This window comes from Malaya genurostris, chromosome 3, assembly GCF_030247185.1.
Source record: "Malaya genurostris strain Urasoe2022 chromosome 3, Malgen_1.1, whole genome shotgun sequence".
Lineage (NCBI taxonomy): Eukaryota > Metazoa > Arthropoda > Insecta > Diptera > Culicidae > Malaya > Malaya genurostris.
This window is the reverse complement of record NC_080572.1, coordinates 287,161,737-287,180,167: the sequence shown is the minus strand read 5'-3', so window position 1 is coordinate 287,180,167 and position 18,431 is coordinate 287,161,737. Positions and strand designations below refer to the sequence as shown.

The 18,431-nt window shown below is 36.7% G+C and overlaps 1 protein-coding gene and 1 non-coding gene across 2 annotated transcripts; one reads left to right on the top strand and one right to left on the bottom strand.

Annotated features, from left to right (window-relative positions):
* Positions 1 to 9,295: 9,295 nt before the first annotated feature.
* Trnat-ugu (transfer RNA threonine (anticodon UGU)) lies at positions 9,296 to 9,368 on the top strand. Its single transcript has one exon. It is a non-coding gene; the product is annotated as a tRNA-Thr (tRNA).
* A 171-nt stretch (positions 9,369 to 9,539) lies between these two features.
* LOC131438581 (uncharacterized protein CG1161) lies at positions 9,540 to 10,999 on the bottom strand. Its single transcript, XM_058608688.1, has 4 exons — positions 10,823 to 10,999; positions 10,494 to 10,730; positions 10,291 to 10,416; positions 9,540 to 9,802 (listed from the first exon to the last, which is right to left on the bottom strand). The coding sequence occupies exons 1-4, from the start codon at positions 10,883 to 10,885 to the stop codon at positions 9,647 to 9,649; spliced, it is 582 nt and encodes a 193-aa protein (XP_058464671.1). The 5' UTR covers positions 10,886 to 10,999; the 3' UTR covers positions 9,540 to 9,646.
* Positions 11,000 to 18,431: the final 7,432 nt, after the last annotated feature.

Below are 18,431 nucleotides of genomic sequence, written 5' to 3'. Positions count from 1 at the left end.
TATTCTTGGACATAAAGGGGGCTTTTGATTCAGTTTCCATAAAAATTCTCTCGGAGAAGCTGCACAAGCATGGTCTTTCCCCACTTTTCAACAATTTTTTGCACAACTTATTATCGGAAAAGCACATGTTTTTTACACATGAAGACTTGACGACCTCACGAATTAGTTACATGGGCCTTCCCCAGGGCTCATGCCTCAGCCCCCTTCTTTATAACTTTTACGTCAATGACATCGATGAATGTCTTGAAAATTCTTGCACGTTAAGGCAACTTGCAGATGATGGCGTGGTGTCTATTATAGGATCCAAGTCTACCGACCTGCAAGGACCATTACAAACTACCTTAGACACTTTGTCTACATGGGCTCTAAAGCTGGGTATCGAATTCTCCACGGAGAAAACTGAGTTGGTAGTATTTTCCAGGAAGCGTGAACCTGCACAACTACAGCTTCAACTAATGGGTCAAACCATAGCTCAGGCCTTCACATTCAAATACCTCGGAGTCTGGTTCGATTCCAAAGGTACCTGGGGATGTCACATTAGGTATCTGAAACGAAAATGCCAAAAAAGAATCAACTTTCTACGTACAGTGACCGGGACTTGGTGGGGAGCTCACCCAACAGATCTTATAAGGCTGTACCAAACAACGATATTGTCAGTGATGGAGTATGGATGTTTCTGTTTCCGTTCAGCCGCGAAAATACACTTTATCAAGCTGGAGAGAGTCCAGTATCGTTGCTTGCGTATAGCCTTGGGTTGTATGCAGTCTACTCATACGGGGAGTCTCGAGGTACTGGCGGGAATTCTCCCGTTGAAAAACCGTTTGTGGGATCTCTCATATCGACAACTCATTCGATGTAGCGTCTTAAACCCGTTGGTTATCGATAACTTTGAACGGCTAGTCGAGCTTAATTCTCAGACCCGATTTATGACATTGTACTTTGATTTCATGTCACGTAACAATAATTCTTCTTTCTACAATCCTCACAGTGTTCGTTTCTATGATACTTCTAATTCTACGGTGTTTTTCGACACATCCATGAATGAAGATATTTATGGAATCCCGGATCACGTATGCCCTCAAGTGATCCCAAATATTTTTAATGACAAATTTAGAGAAGTCGACTGTAATAAAATGTTTTACACTGACGGATCACATCTCGACGGGTCCACTGGCTTCGGTATTTTTAATGAAAATTTCACCGCCTCCTATAAACTCAGTGATCCGGCTTCAGTTTACGTCGCAGAACTAGCTGCAATTCAGTATACCCTTGAGATCATTGAAACTTTGCCCACAGACCACTACTTCATTGTATCGGACAGTCTCAGCTCTATCGAGGCTCTTCGCTCAGTGAAGCCTGGAAAGTACTCGCCGTATTTCCTGGGGAAAATACGGGAACAACTGAGTGCTTTATCTGAAAAATCATACCGGATTACCTTGGTTTGGGTCCCATCACATTGTTCCGTAAGGGGTAATGAGATGGCGGACTCACTGGCCAAGGTGGGCGCATTACAAGGTGAAACCTATGAAAGACCAATCTGCTTCAATGAATTTTTCAGTCGTTCTCGTCAAGAGGCACTCGTCAGCTGGCAAACCTCCTGGAATGATGGATATCTAGGACGGTGGTTACATTCCATTATACCGCAGGTATCGACGAAAGCTTGGTTCCGAGGGTTGGATGTGAACCGGGACTTTATTCGCACAATGTCAAGACTTATGTCCAACCACTCTTTGCTCAAAGCGCATCTTCATCGTGTTGGCCTTAGTGAGAGTAATCTTTGCGTTTGCGGAGACGGTTATCATGACATCGAGCATGTTGTTTGGGTGTGCTCCGAGTATTGCGACGTCAGACTCCAGCTAATTGATTCCCTTCGGGCCCAAGGTAGACCACCTTATGTTCCAGTCCGTGACGTTTTGGCAACCAGAGATCTCCTTTACATGACCTACCTCTATAACTTCCTCAAAGCTATAAACGTGCAAATCTAGTTCTCTCTCTTTCTCTTTCTTTCTTCTACAGTGGTCCTACCCCAAACGAACTAAACACTGGTCAAGCTGAATTGCTGGAAACCATCCATAAATGACACACCAACATCAAAGTACACCAACAAAGCATCCGAGTTTAGTATAGTCTCTTCCTCGTTACAATCTGGAGAACGTCGAGAACCCGGAAATGCAAAGTGTGTTTAAAAGATGCAAGCTATTAATGAATGATTTGTAATATCAAAATATGTTCAAAATCAATACAGTATAGGTCCCACCCTCCTGACACTCCTTTACTAACTCTAGGGGAGCAGGTCGCCCCATAATACGGCTTCCACTCTTTTCCACCTAACAACAAGACAATCGGCCACGTTAAGCTAACGCAAATGAGCCCAATAAAAATTTTATTATAAAAAAAAAAAATAACTATTGTTAGACCAATTTTAGCATATGGTTGTCTTGTATGGTGGCAGAAAGGAGAAGTCACGACAGTTCAGTCAAAGCTAAATCATCTCCAAATGACAGGAGCATTCCCGACAACTCCTACTGCTGCTCTAGAGGCGCTACTGTGCATTAAACCACTACATGTGTTCCTAAAACAAGAAGCATTATCTTGTGCATACCGTCTTAAGGTTACAGGGCTTTGGAACAGTAACCCATTAGATTATGCTACCAGCCACACTCGCTTGTGGTCTCAAATGGTTACATGGGATGAGTATTTACTCGCTCCTAGTGACCTAACTCTCACATGCAGTTTTCCTTTCAAAACATTCCATGTGAGCTATCCTCTTCGTGAGGAATGGTTGTCTGGTTGTCTGGAACGACAACTTGATGAACACATAGTTTGTTATACGGACGGTTCTCTGTTGAATGGTCGTGCTGGTGCTGGTGTCTACTGTCGTGAAATGAGGCTGGAGCAGTCTCATTCACTTGGTAGATACTGTACTGTGTTCCAAGCAGAAATCTACGCGATTCTGTGTGGAGTACAATCGGCACTTCAGCAGAGGATCTGTGGTAAACGAATTTATTTTTGTTCCGACAGTCAGGCAGCCTTAAAAGCACTCAGTTCGAATGACTCACGGTCGAATCTAGTGATCGCATGTCGAACTCAAATTGAAGACCTCAGCATTTCAAATGCTGTTTACTTCTTATGGGTACCCGGCCATTCTGGTATTACTGGAAATGAATGGGCTGATGAGTTGGCTAGAGCTGGTGCAACGAATGATTTCGTTGTTCCTGAACCAGCTTTACCACTTTCAACTAGTTGGATAAAGCACAAGATTCGTTCTTGGGCTGCATCCAAACATGCCAGCTACTGGCGCAGCTTGCAAACTTGCGCTCAGACAAAAGCATTTCTACCAGATTTAAATCTGAAAATGTCAAAGTGTCTACTGCATTTCTCCAAGCAACATTGCAGTATTCTGGTCAGAGCTCTGACTGGACATTGCAAACTCAATTATCACATGGCTACTATTCAACGTGCTGAGTATTATTCGTGTGATTTGTGTGAATGCGATTATGGTACTTCATATCATCCGATATGTAACTGTCCCGCATTGACGCAGCTACGTATCCGGGTTTTTGGTTCTCCATACATGGTTGAGTCTGTGTATGCGGAGCTAAAATTGAAGGATATTCTCTCGTTTCTCACCCAATGTGGTAAGGAGCTATAGTCAGAAGGGTTCATCGTTCTTCCTGGAGTGAATGAATCCCTTCTGTATTCACCTTAAATAGGGTTTAGCAGATTGTTTGGCATCCTTTAGGGGGTGCCGAATTTACTTCTGCTTGTACATACTGCGAATCGTTCTGCATTCTTCCGGGAGTTCAGAATGGTGTCGCTTTTGTAAGATCTCTAAATCCTCTCGGGGGTTGGAGGTTTTATTAACAGCAGACTGTTCGGGACCTCGTAGAGGTTCAGAATTTACTTCTGCTTCCACTAAATGTGATCCTCAGCAGATTGTTCGGCATCCCTTAGGGGTGCAGAATTTACTTCTGCTTTTATGTGTTTTTGTGTCGTCAATTTTTCCCATCCTCCTAGTCCAACCCTTACCATTTCCTTTCAATCCTTCCCTCTTATATATCGGGAAAATGATGCTAAAAACAAATTGATGGCAAGGCACAAATCTCCAAATATCAAGGGAAACGTGCCATTTGAGCCAATTTGTTCTGATTCCTGATTCCTGAAGTAAACCTAGTAAGCTTCATGTCTAATAGAACATAATGAGCAGTGTTTTTGTCTTTCTGATATATACAGGGTCCGCCATCTAACTTTTTTATTTCGAACTAGCGGTTATTTCGACATTGGTAACCTTAATGTCACTTCTGATTTGACAGCAACTTAGTTTTATCCTTTCGCTGAACGAAAATGGTTGTGTATACGCTTGAGGAACGCGTGAAAATAGTGCAGTTTTACGTTGAAAATCAGCTTGATGAAGACGCTGATTTATGCCAAAAAATCATCTTCTCGGATGAGGCACATTTTCATCTCGGTGGGTATGTTAATAAGCTAAATTGTCGCATCTGGGGAACGGAAAACCCGCACATTATCATGAAGAAACCGATGCATCCTCAGAGAGTGACGGTTTGGTGCGGATTTTGGTCTGGTGGCATCATTGGGCTATTTTTCTTCGAAAATGAGGCAGAAGCAATGGCGAGCCCTACCGCGCTATTATAAGCGATTTGTTCTTCCCGTTACTTGAAGAGGAAGACTTGGACACCATTCAGTTCCAACAAGACGGCGTTCCGTGCCACACAGCCAACGCGCACAGTCTTCGAAGATCGAATTATCAGTCGAAATTCGGATGTCGTTTGGCCGCCTCGGAGCTGTGATTTAACGCCGTTAAACTATTATCTTTCAGGGGCTGTCAAAGATACGTGTTATGTGGACAAGCCAAAGACAATTCAAGCCTTGAAGGACAACTTTCGTGCAGCCATAGCTAAAATAAAGCTGCATACAATATACTAAAAAACTGGACCGACCGTAAGGCGTACTGCAAGGCCAGCCGAAGCAGCCATTTGAGTGAAATTATATTCCACAATTAACCGGAAGGATTATACTTTAATATGAAAAAATAAATTTTGAAATCGGATAAACGGTTTGAGTTTTTTATTGCATGTTTAAAAAAAAGTTGCATGGCGGACCCTGTAAAGATTATGCAATCACTGTGAAAGCCGACTTTTGAACCGAGACATTCGACTTACTTCGTCGAGTACACAAAATGCCTGTATGTATGTAACATTTTTTGCACTTACTTTTCTCGGAGATGACTGAACCGATTTTCACAAACTTTGATTTAAGCGAAAGGTTTTGTAACCTCACATAAAGTTCCTGAATTTTATTCGAATCCGACCTCCGGTTTCGGAATTACAGGGTAATATGTGCAAAAAAACTGAAAATAAGTGCACTTACTTTTCTGAGAGACGGCTGAATCGATTCTCACAGAATAGGATTCAAATGAAAGGTACAATTGTCCTATACACAGTTCCTGAGTTTTATTTGGATCCGACTTCCGCTTCCGGAGTTACAGGATGATTAGTGAAAAAAAATTTAAATTTTTTTTTTTAATTTTTATTTTAAATTACATATAACAAACTTAGATTCAAATAAAAGGTATCATAATCCCATACAAAAATGCCCAATTTCATCCGGACCCGACTTCCGGTTTCGGAATTATATGGTGAAGTGTGGTAAAAATGGATCCCAGTCACTTTTCTCAAACCAACTTCGATGATACCGGTTCCCAGATTCCGATTTCGGAAGTACCTCGTTTCCTCAGAGTTGGTCTTACCAACCTGAGTACTTTTTTCACTCTATAGGTTATACTAGTTTATGGACAAGCCTTTTAGTTTTTCAAGAATCAAAGAAAATCATTTTGAAGAATACCTCACATTTATATATGAGAAAATGTGAGATATAAGAAAGGCATCATTACACCACTAGGTGGATTAAAACAGGTTTTTTGTAATTTTCGGTGTTGAATAACGTTGAAAACACTCTTGCTTACGATTCTAGGCCTTTCGGAGTGGTTGTTAGTGGGTTTTACGGAAATATACATATTGACATATATGGTAATGGAACTTTATTAATTTTATTACCGTAAAAAGTATTAAGTATTAACACAGACTAACAGACAGGACACTCAAATTAGATTCTTCAATCATTTTAACGGTCATTTCGAATATTCCTTTATTTGGGACAGTGCTCACATGTGTCATGATGGCGCCACGTTACCCTATTAAAAACATCCTGTCTGTCATCTAGACTGTGTTTATTTTTTTCATTTAACAACAGAGTTGCCAATTATACAAAATTACCTGTAATGTATTGTTTTGTATACGTCCATGCGAATTTCATACAGGATACAGATTTAATACATATTGCCAAAACTATATACATAATTGTGCCTACTTCTCATCCTCCAACGCAATACAAAATCGAACCCGTTTTGTTACAATATTTACTTGCTTCTGGTCTGCCGCCACTTAATTTCGGGTGAAAACTACCAACACAATAAAAAATAGTCTAGATGAACAACGCTGAGTCAAATAAATGGTTACCTTCCAACATCGCGAAAAAGTTGAATATATTATCAACATAATCCAATAATTTATTGCGACTATTCATTTTCAAATATTTGGATGAAATCAGGCATCCCTGCAAGCAGCTGATCGGTGTTGACAAACGAGGGGAAACCAACTAGTAAAAAAACTTGTACATAACACAAGGGGTGTACAGATAGTAAATAGTTCGCGCAGTACAATATAGGTGGAACTAGTGCATCACGAAAAATTATTTTTATAAGAATTTACTCATACTGTCATGTCTGTTAGTCTGTGGTATTAAGTAAAAAAAGAAAAAAAAACTGCGGATGATTACACATTTTCGTCATTAGATTTGCGGTACTGAACTTCATGGCAGACATAACGGTGGCTTTGGAGTACTTGTGGAAGGCTACAAAGACTTGTGTTTTCGTCTTTGTTTTGTTCTGGTTCTGGTATGCGACCACAAATTATTTCTTTAATCCACACTTGTATATTCGGAGAGAGCCCGACATGGTTCGTTTCGGCGAGCATGATAGCGGCATCTTGTACATTGAGCCCGACGACTAGGATTTAGCAATTTTTTTTCTAAAAGGTGATTGTAAAACACATCACAGTTGATTCAAATAAAAACAAAAAAAATGGCGACTTATTACCACCCGAAAATGGCGACATAGGACCGCTTCGATTTGTTACTTTCAATGCTGTTTCGCTTGAAACACAAATCTGAATTAATAGCCGGTTATACCAGACGCTGTCAAACGGAAAACCTTATGATCATTTTTTAGTTAGGTTACGTTCATGCGACCCTGTCAGCTTGGAGCGAAGTCAATCTTCAATTCAGAAACGCCATCGTACGACATCACATTCAACATATCATGTCAATTGTATGGGAATGCAATGCTGCTATTTTGGCGCGCACGAATTTGACATTTCTCTCCTCTGCTTCTATGTACGAGATTCAATGCGGACTCGCCTGAGGGTGCCATGCTCGCGAAAAAGGATGTTGTCAATGATTTGTTCGGGAAATGTGAGAGCTGGATATCTTGTTAATATGAGTCTGGCTCATGGCTACCAACCTGTCTTCCTTTCGTGAATCGGGTTAGTATTGGAGATATTTGCAATTTAGGGTGAAATTTCGGCGACGAAAGCAAGAGGACTTCGCTGTGGTCAGGTCGAAGAGAGACAACTCAATGCTTCCTTTTGCTTTGTCGCCAAAATTTCACCCAAAATTGCAAATATCTCCAATACTAACCCGATTCACGAAATATCAAAAACATACGATTGTAGAAAAATGATTTAAATGAAATGTGTGAAACTTCATAGGCAGCGAACTTCACCTGACCACAGCGAAGCGCTACATTAAATGTATATTATGAAATCTGTAAGCTGTCGCACCACGTTTCTGCCGACAGTTTCGTTATGACGCTGATATTTAGAAAAATCGGTAAACGCCTAGATTTTAGATCTGGGGTTCCCAAAGTGGTCGATATAGACCCCTTGGGGTTGATATCCTTTTTTATAGAAATCGAGCCCCTATTGTTTGATATAATTTGTAATTTGAAATATATGCGCTAAAAAAGTTGTTTTTGACCATCCGCAGAAATCGGTAAGTATTTTACAACAATATTGAAAAAGCAAGAAATTGAATTTTAAAAGGAATTCGTTGATGGGGATATGAAGCCCTGTTTTAGATTGAATCAGTTATAAATTTGGAACGGAAAAGCTAGCCTAGGCATACCAATCCGCCTTTTAATTTCGTATCTCTCGCCCCTCCTAATTAGGAAGCGGGTAAGGTCTAACACTTTTGAAAAATTATTTATTTTTTTCTTTGTATTTTCTTATAGTAAAAAATATTCTGTGAAATGTTCAAGCCTATCGGAGCAAAACTCAACAAGTTATGATCCTTTATCTTTGCTTATCTCATACTTCAAAAAAATAGAGCTCGGCGCATAAGTCAAAGATTTCTGCTTCAATTGACTTAAAAACTTGACAAAACATTCTTGAAATGTTTCATCATAACAAAATTCAAGAGAAAAAATATGATTTTTTGAATATGGTAGACTCTACGGGCTCCCTAGACTAATAAACTGTTTTCCTTCGATTTTATAGCCAAAAAACTTAAAACGCTTTTTTCTCGAAAGCAGGTTTTGAATAGCAGACCCCAACGTTTTCCTTTTCGTTGTTTTCTTCTTTGAAGAAGTTTAACAGCTACAAAATGGCGGATTTTTTCGTGAAAAATCGTAGTTTTGACATTAAACAACCATCGAAGATTAAAAAGAAATAAAAAAAATCAAACAGAAACGTTGAGTGAGGTCTAGAAAAACATCTACTTACTTCTGCTTTGATTTGTTGAATTCTGATTAGTCTATTCTAAGATACAGTGGACACCGTAAATCATGATTTTTAGGAAGCGTTTGAAACATACCTTTTCCCCGAATCATTTCTCAATATTTTTCCTCGATAAAATTACAAAATGATGCTCGAATAATGGTTTGTATTATGCAAAACGTTCGAGTTTATTTTGTTGAACGATAATTTTGAAAAAAAAAATCGCATAACGATTTCGACATTTTCGATTATGCGGGTACTCTGTTATTTGGTGTCTGACTTTTTTATATTTCAGGAACTAATGAAGCATCACGAATGCAGAATGTGTAGCCGAAATGCCGGAGAGTGTATAACACAGTAGCTCAGAACTCAAAAAACCCTACGTTATAGAACGCATATTTGAATGAAAGAATCTCTACCGAATATAGCACTCACATGGCTGTGTGGCCTCTTTAGCTCAGTAGGCAGAGCGCTGGTCTTGTAAACCAGCGGTCGTGAGTTCGATTCTCACAGGAGGCATTACTTTTTTTTTACTTTTTATATGAATCATCTATTATCAGAGTAAGGGGTACTCATGCTATTTCAATACTATCTAGAAATAATTTTCCTTTTAGTATAAGCCAAAAAACATAAAAAAATTAAGTTATCCTACAACTAGTCGAAAGCATTGTTAGAAAGTAAGACTCATAATTATAACACCGCAGTACATGCTTTATTTATTCGATATTTTCTAATCCATATCACAATAGATTAAGATAATTTTTGGAGCATACTTAAAAAAGTTTCAGGCGTTGGCCTCAGTTCAGCATCGTGTGACGATCATAAATATTGCGCCGTTGTTCCCGCACCTGCCTCTTCCACTTGTCCTGTGAATGTCCGACCCGATTGAGAACATTTCCGTCCCGTACCTGCATGTCCTGGCTGTGATTGCCGACGGCGACCGAAGTGTCATCCTAAAAATGATAACGCAAAAATGCATTCGTTATACTTGATGCGTACGACTAAAACTGTTCCAGTAAAATCCCAAAGCAAATAAAAGCAGGTAGCTCGGTATCAAGTGCACAATGTATAAATAAACATGGTTTGAAGCTGAAAAATAACTAAAGATAAAAATTTGAACAATAAACAGTCTTGTTTATTACTAATTCAGCCTTATCGTTGTCGATTACCGTAAAACATGGAACTTATGAATAGATGAACGAAACTTAATATGCTAGAACAGAGTGCTTGCTAGAAATCACGCTTCAGCTCTTAGTAAACGAACTTGTTCCCGATTTCTACTGTAAAAAGAGAACTCGACACTATCACTGTCACTCTCATCGTTAACGATTGTCCGTGTTGTGACAGGATTTCGATTATTACAATATTTAACAGTGTAAATATCACTGTTTAAACCCCCCTTTAAAACATTACTAGAACTATTATTTGGTGAGATATTCACATCTTCATTAGTATGCTCCTGGTAATTTGCTTTCACTCGTTTGTTCAGTAGTGGATCCAGACACATCAGGAACAGCATGTATATCACTAGCAGGGAAATGATCCAGATCACGATAATTACCACCACCTATTGACGGAAAAAACGGAATCAAAATGTACCAATTCTTTTGTCTGGCAGTAAGAACAGTGTGTGATAAAACCAACCTTGATGATAGTGGTATTTCGGTTCTCGTACTTGCAATCACAGCGGGGACAAAATTCCTGCTCTTTGCCTTTAATTTTTTCTGCTACTCGTGGCAATATGACTCCATCACAGTTACACTTGTTCGGGGGAACATTGTCGATTATCAACATCCGATCCGAGTCATCCTCAGTGTTGTTGTTCACCGATTTAATACTAGGACAGATGCATTTGCAGCGTTTGTCTTCGTAAGACTGAGCCTGTTCGGTATTTGAGAGTTACAAAATTATTGTTCCAGGAAAAAAATAGGCGTCAATTAGGAGAACATATTTTCTTACTTTTATATACTTACATATGAAAACCCTATATGAAGCGTTATCAGCAACGTTAGTCCAAAAACTAGTTTTTTATACATTTGAACGTTTACAATTTTATGGAAACTGAATTAGACTAAAGCATTTGCGATTTACGTTTTAAACAGAATAAAATTGAATGATATTTTTTCTCGTTATTTTGACGTTTTGTTGATTTTTTTTATGAGTGCTCGAGTGACGTTGTCTGAGTTCCGGCACCATCATTGTGGCAGTGTTGCCATCAGCATTTGAGAAATCATCCCGAATAAAAATGTGTTTCGAAACTAGAGGCGTACGGTGCGAGGATGACGAATGATGATTGCAAGTTTAAGGTCAAAATGCAGGGGAAAACTAATTCAACAATTATTTTGAACACCATTTGTTCAAGTAAAAAGTTCGTGTTTCGCCTTAAAAAATCATTTTCTATCTCTGTTCTGTTTTCTGTGATGATTTCAACTTGTGAGAAAATGTAATAATGATCATTTTCAAACGATTGCACTCGTAGTATACATTATGAATTATGAATTGAATTTGAATTAAAAAAAAATTTATTTTGAATCAACGTATTTTATTTCAACACAATCTGCCACATAATCTGATGAGCCGAAGGCGAAACGTAGAAAAGTCTTTAGATTATTTAAAACGGATTGTTGACTGATTATTGCTAATATGATCACCGTTGTTGATAACTTGATACTTGATATAATCAATGAAAAATTTTGTATTTATACTTATTATTGAATGCATTTTGTACGCACAACTAAGTACGGTTTCGTTATTACTTCTCTACTACATTTCGTTCAATACTTTTCAATAACTCAACTGTAAAACCGTGTAATGAATTTTGAATTTTTTTCCTAAATTGGTCTTGAAACTGGTTCAGTTCACAGTTCATATTTTTTATGGTCTAATGATCCGAAATTTTATGTGTTGAAGATTACGGGAAACGAAAAGCCTCTGTTTGGAATATTTTCTAATAGAAATTACCCCATCGTATGATATGTCATACACACAAATGTTGGCATCAAATTTTAGATTATTTTACACATTATTTCGGATTCTTTTATAGATATGACTTTTTTCGAGTCTCTGCTAATGTTTTGTCACAAAATATACTACCTTGAACAAAAAGTTCTCTAAATCACAGTTTTCATTGATTACAAGGATGTTGTGTATCATGAACTCTTTTCACGTGGTCAGACTGTCAACAAGGAGTATTATTCGGGCGTTATGTGACGTTGTCGTGAAGCGATTCGATGAAAAAGACCAGATTTGTGGGCAAACAACTAGTGGATCTTGCATCACGATAACACATCGTCACACAATGCCATCGTTATTCGTGATCATTTGGCTAAACACGAAACGAATACAATTTAGCAACCACCGTATTAACCTGATTTGGCTTCCTGGGACTTTTTCCTATTCAATCGACTCAAGAAACCGCTCCGTGGAACGCGTTTCAGCACCCGAGATGAGTTTATGGAAAAAATCGCAGATGCCTCTGGTGGCCATACAAAAAACTGAATATAAAAAATGTTTCGATGATTGGATCAAGCGCTGGCATAAGTATGCTGCAGTCGATGGGGAGTACTTTGAAAGGAACAATATCAGTTTTGATTAAAAGTCTTGTATTTGTAAAAAAAATGTATTTTGAGCGGTTAGTGGAATGAGAACTAAACCATCTTAAAGAAAGAAATGATAGGTTCCTTTGGAACTGTTCATAATGGAATCTAAAGGAACCTATCATTTCTTTCTTTAAGACGATTTAGTTGTATTTTTATTTTCTGAATAAATTTCGGGAACTTTTGCATTCATCATTTCAAAGAAATAAATCTTGCACAACTTTTTTGCAAATTTTGAATTTTATTTCATTGTTTTTCTAATACTTCTAAAACTGCACACTCTGACCTAAAAATTTATTAGGCAGCCAAAACTATGCGAAATCAGCAGAAAAATATTTTTCATAGCAAGATTCTCAATTCAGTTTATCATTTTTTGACTTGCGGAGAGCATCATTTCGCTTATTTTTCTTCCACAAAAGATTTTTAGCAATTTTCGACATATATTGTGTCCGATACAATTATGACAGCCGTTTGGATTTTTTTTGATAAATTGCACAATTGACCATGTGAAAATTTTGTGCTAGTGAAACATGAACAAGTTGGTGATTTGCTGCACAATTGTGTTAGATGTACTTAAGGTTGTTCAACAGTGATTTTTGCGGTAATATTGTGAAACTTAACAGTGATAAATTGCACAACCGATTTTAATATATTTAAAAATCTGAACATATCTAATAAAATAACAATTCTAAAACATTTGTAGAACATCTTGAAATTTCAAAAAGTTACATTTGCAACTTGGGTATTAGCACATAATTCGACCAAAAAATACCCAAGCAACCATAAGTTCCACAATTACTTAAAAAGTCGTACAGTACAGAACAAGTTCCGCGTGAACTTTTTCGCTGCATAGAAGCTGAACAATGTATTCTAGAAGCAGCTTAGAAGTTTGTTCCGCTGCGTCGCGCGAACTTTCAAGTGTGGATAATTACTTAAAAAATGGGCTGCTTAGAATCCTATTGATTAACTTTGAGAGCTGCTTACACGCTAAGGAAAAAGTAATCATTTACGAATGATTTTTAACCACTTTGACCTAAACCTGGGGAAAGTCATAAAATGACTAAAGGCGCTTTAGTCATTAAATGACTAATCGATGTTAACTTGAAAAATGGTTAATTTTTAATCATTTACGGGATTTTACGGGAACAACAAAATGGTTAATTTTAAAGCATTTGATAAACAGTAATCGATTCGAAAAATGATTATTTTTAGACCATTTTCAGAAATAAATTCAATTGAGAAAATGATTAATTTTTAATCGTACACTGGTTAATTTTAAAGCATTTTGCAGAAAGGTTTTTTTTATTTGAGGGTCAATATAAGAAAAACATAACTGTTGATCTAAAATTTTTATTTTAAAGCAATACATTTATCGGAAGTGTTATCGTTGTATTACATTTCATTTTGATTTCACAAAGAATTTTTTGATGCTTGGTTATCAATTAAGATGCCTTCTTGGCCTGCAGAAATATGCGTGCAAAAAATAATACGTTACTGAAACGAGAATGTATCATCTTGAATGCCTAATCTAATCAATTAGTTATCAAATTCATCATCTGAGCCTAAAATTACTCTTTCGTAATCTAAAATTGAACTGCAAAGTTTATTTACCGAAGTTCGTTTGCTCGATGTCATTATTTTGTACCCAGTGATATAAAGGAAATCAATTAATTTATATAACTGAGCTGGCGGTTTCACATGGAATACAACGAAAGCTTTCACAAGAACATCGATACATGTGATCATGTTGTCCCTACATCTGATCAATTCACCGTCTATATATATGTACGATGTCCCAGATTTGAATTTTTCTGCATGGCATAGAATATGCGCAGGAGGGTAACATCCATTAACAGTATAGGACGCCGCGTATTTCGTTATTTGTTCGTTAAATGCCTCATCAGTATCCTGAAAATGAAAATTGATTTAGACAATTCATGAAATGATTAAATACCATTAATTAAATATGAAAATAACATAAATTGCCACATGGATCACGAAAATGTTATATAAAACTTTTTATCAAATTTCTAGCTCCGATTTCTTCAAGATTACAACTTGAACAATTGAAATTAGTGATATGATCAAAAATGTAAAAATTTTATACTGCATATATTTTTTGATATTCAAAACGTTAACATTCAGCGCGTTTTTGTCTTCCTCCATAGGAAGCTAATAGATTTACTGGAATTTTGATTGGAGCTCCGCAGGCCCCTAGTGTTATATACTATTCTACTCAGCTCGACGAGGTCGGAACATGTGTATGTGTGTATATGCACTTTTTAATGCTTTTTCAACACATTCACTCTCCCTTATTCGTTCAAAAGCTACTATTGGGTTGTTGATCAAAAGTATTAAGGTGAATTAAGGAGTATTAAGGTAAAATTTTGTGCATGAATTGAGCGAATCATCGCACAAAACATATTGCGCAAAACCAACACATAGAAATACTGAATATTTTTAATGGCTGAGTACGACATGTTTTGTTCGCTAGTAAAACAGACACTAACAATGTATAGTTATAAACCATGAGTATTTTTAGTTGACTAGTATGAAGACACAATAACATTTTACAATTCTTAAGCTCTGTTTATGAATATTCTTTCAAATCGCTATTCAAATTTGTATTTTCGAGACGGGTTTGAAAATTAAGTTATTGAAATTAATATCATTTTAATTCCCAACTTAGGTTTAGAAATCTTAAATGACTAAAAGATTACAATTATGCAAGTGATGCAAAATTCTCACAATCAATCAACTAGTACGTGCGTTTATTGATATTTGAATGTGTGGAAAAAGCATGTCAGTTTTATTATGAATTAATGAAAATCAAATTCATCTCTGACATTTGTCGATGGTTTGTTTACTCTTGAATAACATGAAATGACATGGAACAGAATCGAATGTGTAAACAAGTCACTGATACCTGTCAAGCAATATTAAATCAATTCATTTTGTCAGATAATGTCAAATTCTTGAAAAATCGAATAAGAATCTTCACGATATTTGAGAAAATTAAAAGATAATTGATATTACCGGTATCCATCTAATTAGTGGTGAAGCAAGATCCTCTTCAATCGATCCTCCTTCTGAACTTCGTTTGATACCTCTGTTGTTAAGCTTAAGCATTATACGAAGACATCCGCGTAGACCATCTGAAATGTAGATTTAAGATAGGTAATCTCAAATATACAAATTTAGAGTGATTCGGAAGGCAAACGTTTTTAAAATAAGATTGCTGCACAAGGATTCGTAATAAACGCAATAAGATATATCGTTGGGCGTTTAATAAAGATTCCAAATCTTTCCGTATGTGTCAGTTATACGCATTCTCGATTTGAGACAAAATATTTGAGATGCTTTTACTTACCATCTTCTATTCTTTCGAAGGTATTATTACCAAACAGTAATCCTTTGGCGAAGATGGATTTCAAATCGATATTTTTATTATAGCTATCATACAGGGCTTCAAAAAAATGCTGAACCTGTGAAAAATGTTATACATGTCAAAATAGCATAGAAAATATTTATCAAACTTACAGATATTTAGTTTCAAATTGTGATTGAAAAGATTTGTTATAAATTTCGTATTGATTTCACAGAATGAAAATGAACACTTACCAATTTTCCATTATACGATCGAAAATGTGGAAACGTAGTCATAATCTCTTTTGCACTTCCCTTCCGAGCAACTAATGTTGTATGAAGTTTAACACATTGGAGCATGCTGTCTCGAATGAAAATGAAGTTGGCTGTAGTTGCTTCATTTTTGGCACATTTTTTAGCCACAGCAATCATTTCAGGATCATCTACCAGCGAAATCATACGTCGTCTGTACTTTTTGAGTTCAGTGGGTACTTTGTTAGCTAGGTTTCTAATATGTCTCTGTATATAACCAGTATGTTCATGACCAGTTCCTTTTCCACCGTTCGCATAAAAAAAAGCAGACTGCAAAAACAAATAACAGTACTATCATTAGCGAAGGTGTGTTTGAGAGAAAAAATCCTTCGCTCAATGCTCGGCGGCAAAGTATGGAGAATGGCGAAGACGCATGAATCACGTATTGTACCAATTATACAAACATACTGACATTGGGAGACTGATAAAACCAGACAGACTACAGTGGGCTGGACATGTAGCAAGAATACCGGAATATAGAATGGCCTATATTATGCTTAGCAGAGAACCTGGGGAAGGTCGTCTATTGCGCGGGCCAACTTATTTTTCTTCTTATTACGGTTGCTCCCTGTTATAAATAATACATGCCTCGCGATCACTGTTGCCAGTATAGATGATTTTTCATTCTGGAAAGCTTCTCCCCTTATAACATGCGATTATTAATCATTTGAAAACACTTAAACAAAGGTTATATCAGTCAAAAATATAGCTCTGAATTCATTTTGATAAGATGTTTGTTTTGAAGAAAACGTTTAGTTGAAACAGTTTATTAAAAAATTTTTTAAAAACTTAATTTTGGGTAATTAGGTTTTGCAGATTTATTAACTAAAGCATTCAACATATTCTATTTGAGAAAAATACTAACATACAGAAGTACACAAAGGATTGGTACTATTTTCAAATACATCCAACATAATAAATATTTTCGTCCATATCACACTTCGTGATTTCAGACTTTCTAAATGCAACATCAAGCTACATTGTTACCGACGATACTGACAACACTTTTTCCACCACTCTGCAGTAATATTAATGTCAACAACTTGTACTTGCTTATGTCAATTTCAACCAATCACGAGCTGGTCCGAAACTGGTTCTCGAACAGGATTAACAATTGTCAAATCTTGTCCTCAGATATGATATGCACTTCACAAACTAGATATTTTTAGTAAGCATCTTACAACCTGTTCGTATATAAAAGATCTTGTTTGAATATTATTCAGTTATTTATAAATTGTATTCTAACTATCAGACCCTGTCAGCTTGGAGCGAAAACAATCTTCAGTTCAGCAACGCCATCGCACGGCATCACATTCAACATATCATGTAAATTGTATGGGTGCGTAGTGCTGCTATTTTGGCGCGCACGTATTTGACATTTCTCTTCCCTAATTCTATGTACGAGATTCGATGCGGACACACCTGAGGGCTCCATGCTAGCAAAAAATATATTGCCAATGATTTGTTCGGAAAATGTGAGAGCTGGGTATCTTGTTAATTTGATGTTTTTGTAACTATGTCATCAGCTAGGTAAAGTATTATCATCACGCCAAAGGTTTTGGCGTGATGTACAACGTAACAAAGAATGTACAACTTCTCAACATCGTAAGGTTTGTTTATACCAAGCATTTTAGAAAACTTCGGTTATCTCATACTACTGAAAATTGTAGCATAAATTGCTGATCATATTTCCGATATGAAGAAAAAAATATGTTGCTGCGTTTAATATAACAAAAGATATTCGAGATTAAATTCTGCCCATTCTCGTACAGGGTAAATTTTGAAAAGGCACCTCATAGTAAAGCAAGTCGTATTCACGACAAAATGAGAATATATGCAAATGGCATCGTATGGCGGATCAATACAAATTTATTTATACTCGCGTTACAGGTTAAGAATTCGAAAACGAAACTAGTGACCATCAATATCATGTTCAACGCTAAATATAACATGTCGAAAGTATTGCGCCTTTTTGTATTATGATGCGCTATAATGCGCACTAGTAGTAAGGTTATAGATTAACCTTATAAAAACTATTGCCGCTTTCAACTGCAGTGATAATATTGTTAGACAACAAAATATGCACATACCTCCGCGCTTCCATCTCCAACTGCCGTAGATCTCAAGTGAGGGAAAGTTATCAGAATCTTCATTGCTAAGAATTTTTTCTCTTCCACCGATGGATACCTTGAATTAATTGAAAATAGTTAGTTCGTTGTTATTTTGATATAATTATCAGTTATGGGAGGTATGAATTGAACAAACATCACATCCTAAGTAACATTTAGAATGCCTTATGGTTCTGATT

Bases quoted from the DNA above. Each gene is read 5' to 3' on its own strand.
- LOC131438581 (XM_058608688.1), bottom strand. From the start codon at position 10,885: ATGTATAAAAAACTAGTTTTTGGACTAACGTTGCTGATAACGCTTCAT. The intron at 10,731-10,822 runs GTAAGTATATAA...AATACCGAACAG, and splicing joins TTCATATAGGGTTTTCATAT to GCTCAGTCTTACGAAGACAA. The intron at 10,417-10,493 runs GTTGGTTTTATC...TTCCGTCAATAG, and splicing joins GAAATACCACTATCATCAAG to GTGGTGGTAATTATCGTGAT.